General features: G+C 44.6%; 1 protein-coding gene across 1 annotated transcript; it reads left to right on the top strand.

Moving 5' to 3' along the window:
- Positions 1–20,463: 20,463 nt before the first annotated feature.
- LOC119456810 (uncharacterized) lies at positions 20,464–21,336 on the top strand. Its single transcript, XM_037718628.1, has 2 exons — positions 20,464–20,594; positions 21,096–21,336. The coding sequence occupies exons 1-2, from the start codon at positions 20,464–20,466 to the stop codon at positions 21,334–21,336; spliced, it is 372 nt and encodes a 123-aa protein (XP_037574556.1).
- Positions 21,337–21,848: the final 512 nt, after the last annotated feature.

The following is a 21,848-nucleotide window of genomic DNA, read 5'->3' as shown; positions in this document are numbered from 1 at the left end:
AATTTTTGCGCTAGTTCAATATCTGGTAATGGCTACAACACCAATAGCAGTAATGCGACTCAAAGTCAAACCTCCCCTTTTACATGCATATTTAAGGCGGCGAAAAGGTACGCCATAGTTTCTACCGCGGCTAAGTTAAACAAGCATGCATTCCTCCGTATAATTTCTGACTTAAACAACCGCCGCTACATCTCCGTGGCTATTAGTTGCACTGCTGAGTTAGAAGTTGCGCATTCGATTCTGGCCATACCACCTGCAAGAACGCTCACGTGCATAGGTTTAGCGCACGTTCAAAAACCTCAGGTAATCAATATACTCAAGTTCCCCACTACGGAATGACTCATAATCACATCGTGGTATTGGCACTCAAAAAGCCCAGAATCTAATTTTCCCCCCTGCTTAAGCATGGGCAACATTAAAGCAGTAGTAACGTACTTCCAACATTCACCAAAACAGCTGCATTCGAGAAAATACGGCTTAAGCTTTCATAAAAGTTGAACTGGAACAAGTATCGCTGCTATGCATATCTTTGATGAAGGAGCCACCTTGCTCTAATGGCGGCGCTACTTTCAACAAAACCTTAATGAACCTTGCATCTATATGGAATCCGGTTAGCAAATTATCACTCTAATGAGAACCATTGTCGATAAATGAGCACTCGAGTAATGTAATTCTGAAAATCTGAAAATAGCGCCAGCAGCTAAGATTTTTTTTTCAATCCTCATTCATCGTTCATCTACTCATGTCTTTAATCCCCCCTTTCTCCTCCCCTCCCCATCAGTGCGCCCTCAGGAAAGCAGACTATTGCCATTCAAAAGCCGAATCCTATTGTCAGATAGGATTCGGCTGTGCATTGGGCGCACGTCAGCGATCCCCTGGTGGTCAAAAGCATTGCGGAGTCCCTCACTACGGCGCGCCTCGTAATCAAATAGTGGTTGTGGTACGTAAAACCCCAGAATCCATTATCACTTAACGGGCGGCTGGTGCCTCTATGAACCGCGGGTTACTCCTCTTCCCTGACATAGAAGACGCGTCATAGTAGTCATAACAAAAACACAGTGACATCACCTTTAGGTTTTGCGGGCAGAAAACCTCAGCGTTTACACAAATTCAAGGCTCCCAAAGTATAAATGTATTTAGAATGCACGCTTAAGTTTACATGATTCAAGCTTTTCTTTTCTTAGCAAAACATCTGTACGGAAAGGATGATGCGGCTTCAGCCCCGCTCAAGAGTATATTTTATAGCGATTTCTTAAAAGGTCAACAAAACGATAAAGAACTTCGAACTGCCGGAACAAAGTTCTTTCGCTGTAGGGAAACGAATATGTTGCACACAGCATACGTGCAACTCATTTTGAAATTGCTGCACTCGATATTCAGTAGTTACGGACCCTGTATCCCAGGAGGCCTCTTCATTCTTTTCGCTTATGTAACAGAAGGGTCAGAATTATAAACCATGCGCTGAACTTTATGAATGATAACAAAAGCTTTTCTAGTCTTGTGGCCTCTCTAACGCTGCTTTTCTCTGAGGAAGCAGGAACATGCGTTTTAACTGCTTGCGTCAGTCTTGAGATAATTGAAGATCGATGCTTACACCTAAACTATACAGATACTATAGTTCGAGCGCAATGTTGTGAATATATATATATATATATATATATATATATATGGCCAGTTCATAAAAGGATATAGGGGGGAGTTTAAGCACTTGGCCCGAGGTAAAAAGACAGCAAACTTCAGTGATTCTTTCGGCTCTGAACTCAATTACTGTGACAGCAGCTGTCTTTCTCAGTGACGACAAGCATCTTTTTTGTTTGTTTTGGTTGCCTCTGTTTTTCTCAAATAATTGCGTCCACCTGCTACGTGGAACTGAAAGAGACCCCAGTCGTCAGGGAGATTTTGCAGGGGGGAAGGCATCGTTTCTACAGGGTGCTTCATTTAACTTGGGCCAAATTTTAAAGATATGCAAATGATACATAGCTGGACAGAACCAAGATAATGTTGTTTGCCATCGCTTGGAGATACTCACAATAATTTGTTTTCATTCCGCCTAATCATACAGGGTGTCCCAGTTATCACGCAGCACGATTTAAAAAGAGGAATGGCGTTACGCGAAGCAAACCTAGTGCGTATTGTTTACAGTGCAGTGGAGTATAGTCGCCAGTATTTTTTTCGTTACTGAGATGTAATTAGGTAATTGTAATTAATTGTCTAACTCGAGATGGACTGCCCTAATTATCAAACTGTCAATGAGAAAATTGTCGAGCACCATAAAAAACTCCCTATACAGCTTTCTGTTGCGCAATACGTGGTACATAAATGTGTTTTTCCGAGTGTGAAAGGAGCCCGCGAATACACGCAAAGTGCCTCGAGCGGCCAGTCGCGCGGCAATTTGACTTTTGGCTTCCAGTGCACTTGCATGTTATGGCCTATACGAAATGTATCCACAGATGCCAAGGCTCTCAGATTCTGTGTGAAACGCAAAACATTGTCCTAGTTGCCCAGCCCCGTTGTCTTCTTTGTTGGGTGAGAACTTGTTACGCTAATGGTTAGGCGAGAGGCCGATAGCGAATGGTTCGCTCTCATGTCAAATTTCGCTTTTATCATCAGTAAGACCCGAATTTCCCGTGTCACCGCTTCTTTTCTACTTTATTTGTAGCCGCTTTGGATGCGCAGTATCAAAGAACGAAATTTCCCGGGATTCAAATTTCCCTCAAAGGAAGTTTGTCTAGCTGCATACGCTTAAAACCTGGCCATTTTCCGTTTAAATAAAAGGTGAGCGGCTTTGGTAGCAATATGAATTGTAGTAAACATGAGCTGATTAAGTAAGCAGGTGTGCTGCAGCGTAAGTAGACCGACATGAAGAGAGAGAGACTCGATGACCACGAGAAGGCGCGTGTGAAACCGTGGTGTTGATGAGAAGCGCTTCCCGTGGGCAGCGCGTGCGAAGGGACACACCTGTAGTGCTGCACTGCCGTTCCGGGCAGCATTGCATGTGTAGCGTGCGTTGGAAAATGTGGCCCGACTATTACTAACTGAATGAACAAGCGTGGTGTGAGCGCGCACAAACAAACAGGAATATATCACACTGAACGACTACAGACAACGACTGTCACAACGCTGGCAGCGAGCGTATATACGCCGCAGCGGGCGAAGGTACGTGCGGTCTATCGCTTCAACGGAAACTGAGCGGCGAATGCACGGCGCAGAAAGGTCAGAGCCGTGTGGAGATAAGAGACGGTGCGGACGAGCGACGAGCGCGGTTGTTGGCAGCGTAGAAGTGCGCCCCCCCCCCCCCCCGCGCTCCCTCCGGCGCTGGCTTCCCGCTTCCTTGCTTGCGCGTGGGTGATTGAGTGCGTTCGCTCTCCGTGATAGCGCGCGTCCCCGCACGCATAAAGTGTAAAGGCGGCTATCGCAATTACACATAGATTTTGTGCAGTTTCTGGTACTAGTGTTAACATAGCAAAAAAAAAAAAGTTCGGCCTTCTGGTTTGGACTATGGGTCACCATGCCTTCACGCTACAATGAAAAAAAAAGCCGCGCTATTTGGGAGCACCCATCACATTACCGGAATAACCTCATGGGTTCTCCTAAGTCTAGAGACGGTGAACAAATACAACGTGAATCGAATTCCTGTCTCTTATACAATGAATTATTATTCATTCCTCCCCCTTTGAACAAGGTGGCCTAAGATTGGCCCATCTCTTCGTCAGTCAAATTGTGTGTCGTCCGTTTTTCTTTCGTGATGTTGGCCATCCATTCTTGCATGGGATGTTGCTCTCAATAATGCTCCAGATGTTCCCCTTGGGGTGTTGTCAGGGAGATTTTTGACACGATCCTTCTCTTAAAGATCAGATTCAACCTAGAATACATTTTCGCTGCGAGTCGCAACACAAAATCTGTAGCACTAGTGGACGCGAGTTTTCAGGATCGCTTGTTTTGAGCACCCTATTTAAGTAGGCCATATCTGGATGCACTTAGAGAGGTCCGCCGAGTGGGTATAGCCTTTGGAGTGAAAAGCTTTTTTTTTCATAACTTGCACTCAGAAACTGCTACCTGTTAGAACCTGGTCCAATTGGAGCGGCGGCTTCATGCCTGGTCAAGAAACTACCTACTATGTCAGCGTGCCGAGACTATACATCCGTGTTTTGTAGGCTGTCGAGATACTGTATTTTTGGGACGATCTTTAACGAAAGATTAAAAGGGCGTAGACATCACACCCTATTCAATTAGGTTTTTGATGTTTAGGAATACTGTTGGTCTTCCATATGACATGTTCATGCTGCGGGGTTTAAACATATAACGAGGAAGTGCGCAAAAACACGGACGAAGAAAGGTATCTACACAGGACGGGCGCAAACTGGAACCGTAGCACCCCCAAAGACCTTTGGTGAATCCTCTAGGCGATTATGAAACTTCATTGGTGGAAATAAGGAGATTGTCATGTGCCATAGGAACTCTGTCAAACATTCAATCGTGTTCCTGAGTTTGGAAAAATGTCTCGCCGCACAGTTCGAATCAACACCCTCAAAAACTACGACGCGAAGCGAGTCGTAAAAAATCCTGTTCTGACTCCACGCTTCACTCAAGATCTTGCATACTTTTGTTGCACGGGCATAAGGAGGGCCTAGACACCCGAATAGGACATGGACTTGAAGTGGCACTACTTGCCTCTTCAAACAGACGGACAGAATTCTGGAAATGCACGTTGTCAAGGCGATGAGATTCAAGCGGGTATGAGGAAGAGGATCGGCAGGCTGAACAGCCCCGTTGCCATCGTGTGGCTCGTATCTAGGTCTCTCTTTGGCTACGCCCTGCCTACTGGTTCTGCGTTTGTCGCTGCTGCTCTACGACCCAATAAACCTCCTTTACCCAGGCCACTTCTGCTCCTTGCCTACTTTGGCTACACATAAAGGAGCCCAGAGGAATAGAAATATGTTGCTGTAAAGCTCTTAATTGTTTGTGCTAGTTGGCGCATTCCAGAACACATAACGAGGCAGCGCGAAATAAACACGGACGAAGAAAGGTATGTACGTAAGACCGGCATTTTACCTGGAGTTTGGACCCAGTCTAAACTCAGACAAACAAACAGATGCGTCGAATAAGCGTAGCCAGACCGGCTGAAGTTTTTGCGCAGCAGATACAGTTCCTACATAAGATGCGATTTCGCGTAACAAGGATCTAGAAGTTCCTTCTTGCAGTTCTCAACTCCACAGACTGGGTTTTCCCAGTCTTTGAAGTAGGCTATTGGAGTTGGCTGTTGACGTTAATTATATGGCGCACCAGCGCGTCTCTCTCAACAGATCATACGGTTCATACAGCCCCTTTCTCCCACCCAACTCGCCCAGGAGGACATGACTCCAACTAGATGCCTTCCAACTTAATTTCTTTCTAGTGCAGCCCGACTGCGGCTATTGCATGAGTGCCGTAAAGATTACATATCAGGTGAACACACAGGCTAAAGCTTTAGAATTGTTCAATATTCTGCGGCTTCTTCCCGTCTATTTGATATTCTTTGAATTGATCACTGAGTATCAGCCTCTGGGTGTGTGCTAGTGTGACACAAGAGGTACAGAATTCTTAAATGTAGTTAGGCATAATTCGTACTTCTCGATGCCTACACCTGTCATCTGCATTTTTCCTCGAACAGAAGCATACAATATCTCCTACGTCCCTATATGCTCCTGACATCACTGCGTAGAAGTCTCTGATATGCAGTTTGCACTTTAACATAGTCCGTGAACGATGTATTCATAAATAAAACCATTGCAAGAGGCTAAATTTGTGACTTTTGTGTTTTTTAGATATAAACATTGTATGAGATTTCAGGCTTTAAACAATGAAACTGAACACAGTTTTACGTTTCGCCTATAGTCGCATAGAATTTATTTAACTACTTTACGTGTGCTTCATTTCACGGCTATCAGCACCTTTTGCGATGCATATTTGGAAATCTGAAAGGCTATAGTTCTTTATGAAGCCGCAATCTGAATTGCGAAAGCAAAATACAACTTCGTGCATGTTTCTAGAACGAGAAGTTATATAAAATCACCATGAGGCAACTCCTGTTTTTAAAGGCGGGAGGTAGTCTTCTACCACTCTTGAAGCAGTTTTATTTGTCATTTTGGTATGAAGTTTGAAGGATATGCAAGTAAAACTCGATCTAACGAAGCCCGATTTTACGAAGCTCCCAAATTAACGAAGAAATTTAATTCCCCGACAGCTACCCATAAGTTTAAATGTTGTCATCAACCCGAATTAACGAAACCAATTTAACGGAAACGTATTTAACGGAGTTTTTTCTGAAATAAATGAGTAAAAAGGGGGCGATTTCTTTCTAATTTTGACACAGACAGGTTTTTATCCGAGGGTGCACTCTAATGTTATTGCGTTAAAACATCTGGACGCCCTAGTCACGGCCCTAGCTTTATTTTGACGCTGCTTTCGCGCCGTCCCCATGCACGGAACAATGGACTCAGCAGTCGGTAGTGCTCTGGCAGATTTCACACGCGCAGGCGTTGGTGCTGGTGTAGCTTTTGGGAGTCGTTATGTTACCGTTTTAGATTTCAAAGTACCCAAAAATCATTGTCGATTTTACGCGCTTTTCGAATTAAACAAATATTCGAGCGTGATCATCGATTCACTAAATGGAGTATCAACTGTATTCGTGAAGAAATGAAACAGTTTATGGGGTAGCAAAAGTGAAAAACGCTTTTTTGAAAGGCATTACCTACCTTTTCCCCTTAAATTTCATTTTGGCGATGAAATTTCACTTTCGCTAAACTTCCTATTAACGAGAACTTAGACTACCGAACCAATCTTGGCAAAGCCGCAGAGTTGGTAATACTATAGCTTTTGTTGTTTTTAGTAGCGTTTAAACTACACTTAAGCAGACAATGCGTGAACCAGGTGGTGTCACTATGACGTAAATCTCAGCTCGCCACGTACGGCATTTTTCAGCGCGCCCTGGTAGTCTGGGTGTCTCACACAGGGTAAGGGCTCGTCGTGGCATCCCGCGCCGGCCTTGGTACCTGCGCTACGCAGCAGCTTTGCCTCCCAGATTTACGGAGGTCATGACGAACCGCGATTAGATCATGCGACACTTCCAGCGAGCGCTAGTGACGTTTTTTTTAGGTTTTTTAACTTTTAGTACTGAAAGCCGCTGTTGTCGAGCTGCTGCTCGTATTTCAAACTTCAATGTTTGCACGGAGGCTCCTTTATATCTACAATATCATAGACTAGGCTTTTTACGCGGTCCAAGATTTCCTTGCAGTTGGCATTTAAGCTATATTCATACGAGCACATCAGCATAAACAAACGGGCAGAATGCACAGCGTTCCTTTGCTGCGTCAAGTGGAGAAGCACTGCGTGACAATGGATGCCAGTCCATGCTGGAAACCCTGGTAACGAATCAGCCCGCATCCTGGCGAGCGAGCATTCCCGCTTCCAAAACATCCAGGCTCGTCGTCGGATGTTCTTTAGCAAGACCCTGAAAAGGAACGGTGATGCTGTCGGTGATGCATGCCACAGATCTCAGTCACCGCGAACTGAGAACATGCAGCGGGAGCTCTCGAAACATTTCTTTTCTTAAGCAGATGTCACCGTTAAGCAGGGGGAAAACAATGAAGCTCGTCTTTGTTAGAGTACCTTCTAGCACTAGAAGTGTCACCGTTACCTTGCGTGCCTACTTTTTGCTACCAGTTTTGTTAAGGTATATAAGTACTGCAAATCATCCGGTGACTTTTATGTATTTCGTTTTACCAAAACGCTTCATTTTTGTAAGGCCGGACTTGGAAAGTTTGAGCTCTATAATATTTCAGCGACTCCATAAGCTTTCTGCCACTGATTATAAGCCACTGATTTATCTACTTCGATTGAGACGTGGGTATGTCTTGACCATGAACTGCTACTTCTAGATGGAATTGAAATTTCCTAAGTGCTCTCAAGCCGTAGTACCTGCAGCCGGTGATATATACACTGCAAGCGTTCTTTAGTAAACAGAAAGGCAACAGAAAAACCATTAGTAAAACATTTTAGCCTGTTGGCTAAATAATGCCTGCTTGCAATTTCACTCTTGAAATAATTGTTTTTACCACCATTAAATATTTAAGAGTGAAATTTTAAGCAAGGCTAAATGTAAATAATATTTGTCGCTTGTGATTTCCACCTTCATGTTCTATTTATATACACGCTCCTTGTCACTAATATATCGAGCATTCAAATTGCTGGCAAGAGACTAAGATTTAAATGGCAATAAAAGGACACCACATTAAGAGAATCAGTTATCAGTGTTATTGAAAAGAAAGTTTCCCTTCTCACTTAAGCCTTTTTATCTTCTAGTGATTCATATTTTTCTTCCTCGACGCTAAAGTCTAGGTTATGACTTGCCTAACAGCAAAGTCTGCTGAAACCTTTATGTCCACCAGGTCCCTCTCCAAACTCCTGTTCTCTCTTGCAAAAACTGTAGGGTTAAACAAAGTTTCTACTTTCGTTCTCGGCAATGCAAGACAAGAGGGAAAGCTAGTCCCCCCACCATACACACGTTTTTTTTCTTGTACTTAATCATTAAGCACTTCCTATGAGGCAGTTGTATGTGACTGTGTCTGTTTGTTTTTTAAATGGGCCTTCGTGCATTCCAAATACCTTCCATATTTAGCCTGAAGACGTCCGCTTTCTCAGTTTGGGGAGTTTCACGATTCGTCCTGACACTCGCGCTCATTTTTGTTCCTCATATTCTTGCGACTTACTCATGTAGAAGGCGCTTAATAAAGTTGTGAATATTTGGGATTTCTCTACACTTCTCTTTGTTCGGCAGGTGTATATGTACTGATGGTTGAAAGCGTACATCCTTTCCATTTTCCAAAATGTTCACTTCGCTGTATCATTAAACACATCTGAAAAGAAAAGTGAGCTGAACATTCTTGCACAAATGGCTGTAAGTAGCTCTAGTCACTCGGCTTAAGCTCTAGTCACTGGTAACGTGTTAACTGTTGTCTTTCGAGGTTGGGAAATTTCTTTAATGTGCTGGATGTAGAGCACGAGGAGGTGCCAGAGAATGGAATGAAGGTGTGCTGCTTGATGTGTCCAGTTCACCAACGAGTGCGGATCGAATGACGGCAGAAGACAAGAAACTAAAGGAACAAAAAACCCCCCTCAATTTTTAGATGAACGTGATGACCTAAAGCCTTATGACCCATTTAGCAATGTAGACTGTTCTGATCCCACCTGTGCCTTTTTTTTCAGGCGCAGATACACAAAAAATGTGCAGACAAGTTTTTAGCCAGTGCTTACGTTTTATTTTGCGCAGCTCTGGTCTTCTCCTGTTTGGTCAGTGTTTTGTTCATTTTACTGTTTTACTAAAGTTACTACCGAGACTTCTGTATTGTGCGAGTGAAATAACAACAGTTTCAACTTACTTGGTGGAAATAGTTGGTAACAAATATTTTTCTGCCTGTTCTTCATAAGCATTCCCACCGTTGCATGTGGCAAGACTTCGCGCAAGAAATTAACAATGTCTAGCGTAACCTTGATGCAGTGCTTCGCAACTTCAGAACAAATAAGTAGTCATATACACAGGACGCCGGAACAGGCAAACAGAAGGCGCTAGCTGACTCTTTACTGAAGCGTGCTTTACTAGGCAGGCTGTTTACAAACCTCAAACGATTACAGAAGACAAATTCAAAACGCTAATCATGAAAAGCTCGAGATAGCAGATTGCAGAACACAGATTGCTGAACACAGCACAAGAGCACTGACGACGCTCCACTGATCTCTACTGAAACGTGCATTACTACGGCCGGTGGTTTACAAACCTCAAAAGATCGCAGAAGACAGATATTCAAAACTCTGCTCATGGAAAGCTCGAGATAGCAGATTGCACAAGCGAAACTTCACAAATTGTAGAAGTATGCGGTATCTCTATGAGTCAGGCACATTGATGGCAAGTTGCACGACCCGATCACTAAAGAGACGTCCTGAGGACACTCACATTTTAAAAAGCATCGGGCAGTATTTTTTAATACTTATTGATGACTAAATTCTCTCTCTCGATGTCACGCCTGATTTCTGAAGAAGAATGGAACATTGTAAAGCCGCTTTTGTTCTTACTTCAGCGGACTCCCAGTAACCAAGAAACTTTCAGTCCGAGACAAAATTCGCTTTCCGAAGCTTGTTCAAAAGCTTGAAAAGCAACACCACGCTTACATACTTTTCTCTCCATGTCGTCATCCTCTGCTTGTCTCCATCTGCTTGTGTTCTCACTTACCGCGACGCTGAGTAGCATGCTAGAGCCGCGGCGACGGCAGCTTGCGACGTGGGGAGTGACGTCACTAGCTTTTTGTATATAGAAGAAGCAGCCTAGCAACTTATTTCATTGTTGTTGTAGAACCGCGATGGGTAGGCAACACTTAGCTATAATATTTCCAAGGAGCAGCGCGAATATGAGGAGCAGCGAAGGGGAAAATAAACAGTAATACGAGCAGCGGCTCAGAAGGGTTTGGGTGCAAGCTAGATGGTACGGATTATTCTAAAACAGCGCCAAAAAAAAAAGAGAAAAGGACAAGAGAGAACCAGGGACGATCGCTGACTGCTAACAACATTCGAAGTTCCTTAGAAGTTAATCAGTTTGGCCTTTGTCCACTATGTTTATTGTTACATTTGTATAGTTATATGTTTTTGAGGCATGCGCAGCGAGAGTTGACAGACGATGACTCGCGTACCCTTTCTTCTTCTTTTTTTTTCCTTTTTTTTCTCGCTTTCTGCCAGTTCCAAATAGTATAGATTTGCGCAGGCTTTAATAAAGATGTTGGCAGTCAGCGCTCGTCCCGTGTTCTCCCTTGTACGTGTTTTTTGGCCCTGTTTTAAAATGAACGACAAGTGGCAGCGTTGCAGGCCTGCCTCAGCAGTTGCATTTCATGCGCCCTTCAGGAGTTGTATGGGTGGTTTACAACAGCTTCACTGACATCCACTTTTGCAGGACCGGGATGGCGAGTCCATTATTTAATTGAATTTATTTCCACAAAATATTGGGTGAAGGCCCGAAAAAAGTGTAAGGTATATCATATAACCAAATATCTGACCCCTTGGTCAAGGGACACAGCAAGTAGGCCCAACCTAAATTACAATACACATTGAATGACATAGCAAGAAATGAGTCAGGTATTTGCACACAAACTGTAGCTATGCAGTGTGTACATGAAAAATATATACGGAATACATACATTTGAAAAGCATATCGTAAAGCTTATGCGATATATTCGATATATGATTTTTCCTACAATAACCTTACACACTGGTAGCCCGCGCGGTCTTCTGCGACTGCTCGTTCAGCGCAGTGTGTTAAGCGCTATTGGCTTGAATATATGACATAGTCAGGTTATTGAGCTAACAATACGCAGGTCATCATCCATTTGAGTGTTTATCTAGAGTGGCAAGGAATGCTAAGAAACAGGATAAGTGGCTTGCAGATGAATGTGGTGTTCATGAAGTGCATGCTTTAACTGAACATGAATGTGACAATATGGAAGTTACACAGGCATTCTAGCGCCCTACCAAGCAGTGTATTGCAATGTCGTCAGTGTGTTGATAGTCATATTACTTGAGGCTTGAATACACTCTGTGTAGTTCTGAACTTTGCTGTGGCTCTTTGGAAGAGATATGGTCTCAGTTTTACAGGTTGGCAGCGCATGCTATACAAACGAATGCGAAACGTCAGCTAGAAACTCATTCTGCCCCCGCTAAATGTACGGTGCCCGATATTCGTACTGGTACAGTGAAATCGATCAAAGGCAGGAGTGAGCCGATCTAGAGAGCTGTTCAGGTCGAATATTTATTGAATATTATTTAGGCACCCAAATATAAGTGCTCATTAACAAGACGCTAAAGGTATTGTGCACAAAATCGGTCCTCTGAAAAAACGGTTGGCAGTTTCCACGTGTCTAAAAAAGCGGCACTTCTAATTCATTTATTTCTAAAATACCTTACAAGGCCCCCACATGGGGCATTGAGTAAGGGGGACATGGAACCAAGTGCACATATAAAAAGTGACAAACTCGCGACAATATCAAGGTCGAAAAAACAACACCAGCCCTACATGGGGCATTGAGTAAGGGGAACATAGAACCAAGTGCACATATAAAATGTGACAAACTCGCGACAATATCAAGGTAGAAAAAACAACACCAGCCAGTTGCACAGCTTAAAAATTACATAAAAATAATAACGACATGCTGCTCTGTATTATAACAATAAAAGCAACTCTTAGTTTGTAAACAAATGTACTACAGTGCAAGGAAAAAGTAGGAAAAGAAAACCAAACAGTTAGTATGATTAAGAAGAGATAAGCGAGTTGAGTTGAGTATATGTAGCACTTTAGAAAAGTTGCATGTTTTATTCCTTCCACCGTAAGGCACCAACGGACAGCTTGGGAATGAATACACTTGTTTGTTAGCTTCCATACAGTCCCTAAAATGCACTGCCGTATTTCTCATAAAGTGACAACAGTGTTACAGCAGCCACTACGCATGAGACAGTGATACTCAAGAGTGTTTCATAATGGAAATGTCGCTGCAATACAACCGCATTTTCTAACAGTGAAGCAAAATTCTTTCGCAGCAAACATCCTTGTCCTTCCAGCTAGTGCTTATTATTTCAATGCCAGGCACTCGCAATGCAATTTAAGACTGCGCTGCAGCCACGATACTGATTGAGAAACGTGCTGCAATTTCAGCACGACCAATACCTTTCACAATAGTGCATGCTTTTTGGAACGGCTCTGCCGCCACGTTTGCTGTCACGCTTAGTTCTGACGAGGTATCACGCACGCTTTACGTTTCTCATTAAATCTGTAAACAGAGTTCCAAGTTTACTTTCTAAATTTCTCCTATTGACTCAGTAGAGTAGAATGAGTTCTATATAAATTACAAGGAAAGGTTGCAGGTGGGCACTAGATCTAGCGATTCGCCGAAACATTCGGGCTTACAGCATTTATTTCACCCCCATAGCGCCAACGTCGGCGAGATTTAGCCAACGTTATGGATTTACGCGTCTTCGTGGATGGCTGCCTCGTTATGTAAACACATGTGCGAAGCTCCAACGCAAAACATTTGGAGGTAGTGGTATTTGCGCAATAATTTATGGATGGTAGCAGTGAAATCGCCTTCATAGCTTGCACGAATAATGAGCGTCCTCTGGTGCACTTAAAGTGGGGACACCCGTGCGAAATCACTATGAAATTACAAATGAACTGTCGGTGAGATAAATCAATAAGTTCCGTTAAATGTAAATGCATTTCCGTATAGTCACTGGCCCAAGGAGAGGGGGCCGGCGGAAAAGAGGAAAGCGTTTATTATAAAAACTTGAGGACAACGGATATTATATCAAGCAGCCACGTCATGTTAAAACTATCCCAACCTAACGAAGTGAACTGATCATCTTGAGAGAAGCTTTGGTCCTGTATTTGTCTCAAATTAGAGCTATGGCAATGATGATGATGATTGCTTTGACGTGAATGATCTAGTGTTTGCTTTTTTTAATGTCGTATGCAGCAGCAGCCAAAAATTTTATGCACTTCAGAATGCCCAAAACAGACACCACTCTACGAACAACTGTGAATGGGGCCTTCAACAGCCCTTGCCTCTCACACTCACGCACGCGCGCACGCGTGCACACAAACACCCATGCACACAGGCGTACGCACACGCATACGCACACGCCCACGCACACACTTCTAACGTAAAAGACAACAGCTGCGTTTTCTAGCGCTAGGTGTATCTGCGAGAAGGTATGAGAACAGCCAAGTTCCGCTTGCCCAATGGTGTTAGAATGCTGTCTGCACACCATCCTTCCGGGAAGCTGCGAATGCAATATCCGGTGTCACTTGGCCGGCTATCCGGACGATAGGCCATCCGCATTTGGCAGAAGGTGAGTGAACGCCGGTTTCGGCTTTCCGATGTCATTATTTGCGGCGACTACGGCAGGCAATACCCCATGTCATTCTCCGTTAAGCTTACTCTTGGTATGCCATAGGAGCCGGATTTTTTAACGCCAGCCAATATGGAAAACCTGCGAATTGTGTTCACCGTGAAGACGGTGTCCGTGTTTACGTCACGTGACAAAATTTCTAGACAGTTCTAAGGTCGCCTCAACGCAGATCTTGTTTGAGAGGAAGGAAAAGCCATGACAGCATTGAACGAAGATGCAGGCTATTGGTAAGCAGCTAGTGCCACCGATGTACATTGTGGTGCCCCTGATACAGATATCTGGCGATAGCTTAATATATATACTATGACTTTCAAATGTACACTACCACGAGCCCATATTTCCTGGAAAGCCAGTTGTTTCCTGCGGAAGCTGACATGTTTACATTTTAGACCCACCTGACATGGTGGCTCAATAACTATTGAACTAAGCTGCTCAGAACGAAGTCGTCTGTTCGAATGCCGCTCGCGGCGGTGCATTCATGTGGAGGCAGAATGCTAAAACGCTCGCGTAGCGTTCAGGGAATACAGGTATAGTAGAAAGTAATCCGTAATACCCCACGACGGCGCCTCACTTGAATGAGAACTCGATGAACCGTCTTTTACGCTGAAATGTTCTCGACGAAGCAGAATCTTCAGACCACCAAGCCATTGGTTGCGTTCGAAATTGGGATCGAAAGCGCCTCGCCCACACCACACGCCTATACATTCGCGTTGCAGGCTCGCAACCATCCGGTCAGTTTTATTGCGTTTGCATTTTTAGGGTATTTCAAGCACTTTCCTGTGGCTTTGTATCTATCTGTCTATGTATATATATGTTGGTATCTAACCATTTTGCCAACTACCTGGATCACTGAGTAGTCCATGGTCGAATGGGTAGCGCCATCGAGCGGCTTTGAAACCAACCATCGTACCAACTTGGGTCACTGAGTATATGGCTATGTGTGCATACGAGCCGCTCTTCAACGAACCACTTTCACAGTGGCATCGGTCACTGTAGATGCGGGACTGAGTAGGTACCACTGTTGAAAGAACTCTTTGATGCTGACTTGGAGCGTGGAGTAAGTTCCACCCTGCCCGTGCTGTTCTTCAATGAACCCCTTCGATGCCAACTTGTGTCAGTGGGTATGGGCCGCTCTTCAAGGAACGTCTTTGATCTCAACTACGGTAACGAGGTATCTGCCACTGGGAATCGGCTATCAGTATTTGCTATCACACTCATTCACTGACTATTCACAAATACATTCATACGGTGGAACGGTTCATGAGAACAGGCACCAGCCAATCATATTGACGACGAGGTTTACACCGAAGTGCATACTGGTGCCAGTAACATCGATCATGTCGCAGTACTCATCTAACGTCAAGGAGGCGTTGAAAGAGTAATAGCTTATGCCAGCCGCTCGCTGTCCTGTGCCTCGGCACTGGACCCTATATATTTTACTATCATATTGGCGCAGACGCATAATCGACAGACATTGCTAGCGAATCAAATGGTTTGCGAATGTGATCGTAGATTTTTCCTAAGTACAGTATTTGTTTTCTGTTGTAGGGGTGTTAGACGTTATGCTTATGGACTCCTTGCGCTGAGTGAAATCGAGATGTTCTGTTGCGTTTTCGACAAAGAATTCCAAAGAAACTTATTCTGCGCTTCTTTTTTTTTTTGAACTCTGATTCGGCGCGAGGTCCAGGCTGCTACGTAACTACGTCTAGCTACGAGCACATAGTCGACATAACCATTTCACTATGCACACATCCCAGCTGGAAACGTCTTGATGAAATGACAGAATGACGAAGTAGGAAGCATTAATTAGGAAGGACGAAGTAAGAATGACGAGTACTTCCAAGTGTGGGCTGTGCGTACGCGTGAATTTCACAGTCGCTTCCTTCCTCCACAACAAGGTAGCTGAAACGATAAAACAATGAACTCCGCGGCAACGTCTCAAAGTCGGCAACATTTGATGAGCAAAGAAAAGTAGCTCGAGTGCAGGAGGCTCCTCTAGCGCGAGCGAAGTTCGCTTTCCGAAGCAGCAGTGCTACCGGCGATAGAACAAAGTTGTGTTTTTTTTTCGGAATGTTTGTATTACTTGGCTCTGGCGTTCTCAAACCAACCAGCCGGCCGGAATTAGAATGTACTCTAGGAGAAGTTTTGTTTCAAGCACATATGTGTTCTACTGGAATGCCTCAAGTGAGTTTGTGAGTGGCACCACTTTAGCAATGGAGCGCTGCATTTATTTTCAAAGAAAGTTAGACGCAAGTTATGTATTTGTGTACCGTTTCCCGCAAAATTCTTGTTATGCCTCCCCGTTCTTGCTACTCTGATCACGGCTCGCACGCATTAGACTACTTATGTGGTTCATATGAAGGCAGCTCTACTCGCAATCGCGTCAAATCTTTTAGAGAAATGCGTTTTTTAATATTACAGTACGCTGATGCTGAGAAGCAGCTCATCGTATAGTTCACCAGCCTTTGTCCGCATGTAGCCCTAGCCATGTGCAAGCTCGCTTAGCGCTGCAAGTTTATCGTTACGTGAACTTTGAAAAAAAAAGAAACACTTGTAAATCACGCGACACAGCTGAGCGGAGAGCATTAGGCTGACATGGAAGGGTGAGCTGCACCAAACAAAAAACAAAGCCGGTAACTATGAATCAGCTAGAATGCACTTAGAAGGGCCTTCGTATACACTAACTTCTTTCACGTCTAATCGCCAGGTTTGAATTCTGTGTGGCTTTCATTTTGCAGAGCAATACTTCTAATATTTAAAGAGCGGTAAGAATTAAGCGCATGAAAACCAGCTCGCGAGGCACACAAAGGCGCACCAGAAGAGAAGACTGAGTGCCATGGGTGCTCGGATTTATGTTGCACCACTACAGTCCCATCATTTTCACTATTCTTGATCGTGAAACAGTACTTTGGGGGAATATAAAGAGGCGCTAGTTTATTAAAAAAGTTAGAAGTTGTACGGAAAACATGCGATATATTTTGTTGGCAATCAGAATTTCAGCCTCATTTAGCGCGGTGACATCACAGATGGAAGTGAGAAGATTGCGTCATTGGAAGAGCACCGATGCAAACACAAACTGTTCTACTTGTACAACATTTTTATTTACTCTGACAGCAGTACCAACCTATAAATTAAGCTTGATGCATCCGTCTGCACATCCGGTGGTCCTTTCCTTTACGCTAGTGGTGACCGTATATAGTTGTCATTATTAAGACGTCATAGCTACCGCGCAGCCTTCAGACCACTTGATTAACCACCGCGCCGCCATGGTTTTGTCGCCATGCGGAAATCATTATTGTGAGAGAAAGAAAAAAAGTTGGAGGACGCTTAAGCTTCGCCTTCAAAAGTGGAACGCGATAGCATTCAGAGATCCTTGACTGTTTCTCACACTTCCCGTTAAATGCAGCTTATGTAAACGTAATGTTTACCGGGAAACGCTAGCAGTGAATGCTATGCACGAAGGTGCGCTTTCTGGTAGAAACGCAGCCTCTTTCGTGGGCCGGCCTTCTTTTATTGTTTGTTGCACCTTTAATATTTCACCTTGAGACGATTTACCATAAAAGGCATGCGCTGTCGGTGTTTTGTCTCATGACATTTGCCTGTGGGCTGTAACTCTCAAAATTCCGAGGAATAACTTTGTAAAGAATGCAAGACAAAGTAGAAGTAACTATAGTGGTAAAATATATTTGGAGGGCCTGTGTGGTTGGGGATGATTTTCTCCTCTGCGGGCGGCAATCCCGACGCCGGATTTTCTGCGACATGGAGCCCTAAACGCTATCGCGTTAAAAACTCTCCAGCCCAGTGGTGCCCGTTCCGACGAGGCGGCGTAGCCAAAAGCTAGAGAAGTTGTAGCCCAAATGTAGCCCAACACAAAAAAGTGCAAAAAATTGCGTAGCCAGATACCACCATTTTTATTTGCAGTTTTACTTGTGTATACATTTTCACATTCGACTACGGCAATCCTTTTTTTTTGCACAACCAGTCGTAACAAAATGTCCGTGCCGCCGTGACGGTCGGCCTTTCACATCAACAATACCGACATCATGCTTGCACCGTTATGCACCGAATCGGGTGCATAATGGTCAAGCGGGGTGTAAGTTTGCATCAAAGATCAAAGCCACCGGCTCAGACAACGGCGCAGAGAGGGAAGGGAAGGGAAGCGGGGTCTTTTCGTGCACGCACACACGCACAGACACGCAGACGGCTGAGCCAGCTAATACATACCCTTCGATATTTGCTTCTACCCTATCAGAACCACCTCTGGAGAGTTGATTAGGGTGCCACTTATAGCCCAAACAAAGCCAAGTCGCAGATTTTCAGTAGCCCAAATATAGCCACATAGCCAACTCGTCCAAGTCGATGCCAAAATTTTTTTTCCTGTAGCCCAATTTGGCTATATGTAGCCTAACCTAGCAACACTGCTCCCACCCCTCCCTTGTCAAAGAAATGGGGGTAAGGAAGCTTGTCGGTTTTTTCATCGGTGTTCTTCCGAACGAATTGCACTGACGAGCACTCCGTTGTGCTCAAACCACAACCGGCCACACGCACAGCAGCTGGCTCCGAAGTTCCGGTTGAGAAACTAGCGTTGAAACCTGGCCGTCGCGCCGGGGAAGTGGGCGCTAGCGTGGCCCAGGCGTACACCACCGTTGTTGGGTTCTTGGAGGGCTAGACGACGTAATGCGATTGTGTAGTTCAAATCCAGCTATAATGCAGCTCTCCTAACGTTCCTTCGGGGCTAATAAATGTTATTTCTCTCTCTCTCCTAACGTGGAACCTGGGGAAGTGCGAAGCAGTGATGCACTGGTGTTTCTCTTATGTTATTCTTGTGCTATTCTTGCACAAGTAAAGATGAATCGAGCGCTTGTGGGTGGTGACGCGGTCTCTGGCGCTGCTGTGGTACCAGATTGGCGTTTCGGAAGCGATTTTCACGAGTTTTGCTAATTCCCGCATATCCCTGGCTCATACCCACATATCCAATGCGGGTATGCATCACACGTTATCTTATTATCGTTAATCGTGACGTAACTGACGAGCTTGTGATGGTATTAATGTTATGACCTATCAGTCATGTTAATCATACATTCGTACCCTTCTATTCCGATTTTGGTATATACCAAGTGAACGAGACGTGAGTTTTCGGCAGATCTTGTTTTTGTGCGTGACCACAACGACATGACATCACATTAGACACCGACAGCCCGAGCCCCTAAAGTGCTTCGCACTTAAACCGGTAGACTGAAAAGCATGTTTACCACACGTGATTAGCTCACGTAGGCTAGGTGACTGTTCCTTACCGTTCTGTTTCAAAGGAGATGCCAATAAATAATTTTCAGCATCATCTCATTCTCTCTCAATCTGCTCTTATACCTTTATCACACGAGCCTGCAAAAACTATTTTAAGCAAGCGGTCTTTTGCCAAGGTGAAAGGCTTTTGAATGAAGAGGTGTTGCGCAGCAGACACATGGCGCCGACGATCTCTTTTTAGTGTTTCCCCCTGAACGCGCTACCGAAAGCGTGGCGCTAGCGTTCGAAACAATATCGAGCAAAATAAACTGATGTATCAGGAAATATGAAGTGAAAGCTTATTGCTTACACGTTTCTCAAATAAATTTAACATAAAAACGTTAATATAAAGATTTATTGTAGCAGTCTAAACAGTGTTTGCAGAACTAGCGAAATGCAGAAGTTTGTCTGGGAACATTTGGCTTCTGTTTTTTTTTTTCATGTTAGCTGCAGCATGCCCGCCCAGTGGGTCGTGTTTTGTGCCCGCCACGAACGTTCTGGTCCACGTTGAACACCACGACATATTGCGTCAGTATCAAAACACCTGTTGACTTATTAAATAGGAGTTTTAAACCGCCCATTCGTGGCCGATACCACTTGGGGGGGGGGGGGGGGAGGGGGGCTACGTGCCATATGTGAAGAGGAAACAACAGCCTTCCCGCTTTCGTGCTTCCATTATGGGTGACCGTACCGAGGAAAAAATCGGAATCGCGTGTCTTATGGCAAGGCTTCTCGCTCTAGGAACCGAAGTAGACGCAGCGAAGGCACTCAAAGACGGTATAAGGCAACAGCTGATCCTGAACAGTTCCATACTGTACGCCTCGGCGCTGTCTGCCAGAAACTGCAACCGAGCGTCCTGGGCTTTCAACTGTCATGAACGATGGTTCGAGGAAACTGTGCCTCATCTCGGTGAGCACAATTTTAAGCGCTTGTTTCGAGCGAACCCTTCGACGTTCCGGTTCATTGTGGAGAGCTTGCGCCTTGTGCTCGAACGACGAAACCAACATGCGTGAGCCGATCCCCTCCGAGAAGTGAGTCGCAATTGGCCTATACAAGCTGTGCTCGTCGGCCGAAGATTGAACTGTGGCAAACCTTTTTGCCGTTGGGCGCTCAACCGTCAACGTCGTGTACAGGAAGTTTTGCGAGGCAGTTGTCTCTGTGCTCGAAAGCGACTGGGTCAAGATGATGACTGCTGACTAAATGGCAAGGTACATCCAGGAATTCGAAGTTGTCTGTGGTTTCCGTCAAGGTGTCGGAGCCCTCGATGAATTCCACTTTCCCATTTCGCCACCAAAGGAGCACGCCACAGACTACCATAGCTATAAAGGCTGGTAAGTGGGCTTAATATAACTTCTTTCGTGTAAAAGTTCCGATTTGTGCCAAAATATTGTAGCCAGAAAGCAGTACTACTGAACCTTTTTCGTTACACAATGCACACCAAGCGTTATGCCTCACTGGCAAGTCTGCATCTCAAGAGAAAAAAAAAAGTGTGACGTTCTTCCACTTGCCGGAAGCTTTGGGTCAACGCATAATTTGGTTGCTACCATTTTGCAACGTTTACTGACACGAGAGCAAGAATACTAGCGACACAGTTTTGACGTAAACTATTTAATCCAACAGGGAGAAGAAACGTACATGATTGTAATAGCTGCAACAATTACAACATCTTAATAATGGCCAGAGAACACAGCAGCATCTCAGCTGCACAGAACGAAGTATACTTTACAGACACTAGTGAACATAAACTGTATGACTGCAAAAAAAAAACATATTGCACTTTGTAATACCATGCTGAACTCAGCTTTAGTCACTCTGCACTTTGTTCTTTGCAGGCACAGCATCATCTTGCTGGCGCTTGTGGATCACAAGTACCGCTTTAGGTATGACAACGTTGGTGCCCCTGGACGCTGCCACGACGCACACGTGTTTCGCCTTTCAAAGCTGTCGAAGATGATTGACAGTTCGCTTTTTGAAACCCCGCATGCCACAATAGGCAGCAGCATATCGGCACCACCAATAATTCTTTGTGATCAGGCTTTTCCATTGGCACAAAACATGATGAAGCCCTTTTGACACCGCGGTGCAATCAGTGACGCTGAAAAAAAGTTTTAACTATCATTTATGTGCAGCAAGCAGAGTAGTAGAAAACGCAATCGGGAGGCTTAAGTCCCGGTTTCGTTTCACAGCAAAGAGGATGGAGTGTCGTGTGGACAATGTCCGTTTGGCAATATGAGCATGCTGCGTGCTAAGCAACATTAGCGAGCACTTTAACGACGCTGTCCACCCGCAATGGTTAAGTGAGGTGCAGCAGTGCCATGCTGAATTTCCACAGCCATCACGTGCAACACATGTGCAACAACGTGTGCACAATGCCCGTTTGGCAATACGAGCATGCTGCGTGCTAAGCAACATTTGCGAGCACTTTAGCGACACTGACCACCCGCAATGGTTAAGTGAGGTGCAGCAGTGCAATGCTGAATTTCCACAGCCATCACGTGCAACAGAAGCCCGAGTTGGAAATGGAGCAACCATAAGGTGCGCGCTTCTGGAATACTACAGCAGAAGGAGCTAAAATGCTGAACAAA

The sequence above is a fragment of the Dermacentor silvarum genome, chromosome 6 (genome assembly GCF_013339745.2).
Source record: "Dermacentor silvarum isolate Dsil-2018 chromosome 6, BIME_Dsil_1.4, whole genome shotgun sequence".
In the NCBI taxonomy this organism is placed as follows: domain Eukaryota; kingdom Metazoa; phylum Arthropoda; class Arachnida; order Ixodida; family Ixodidae; genus Dermacentor; species Dermacentor silvarum.
The sequence above is the reverse complement of the archived record's forward strand: the minus strand, read 5'-3'. Positions and strand labels throughout refer to the sequence as shown.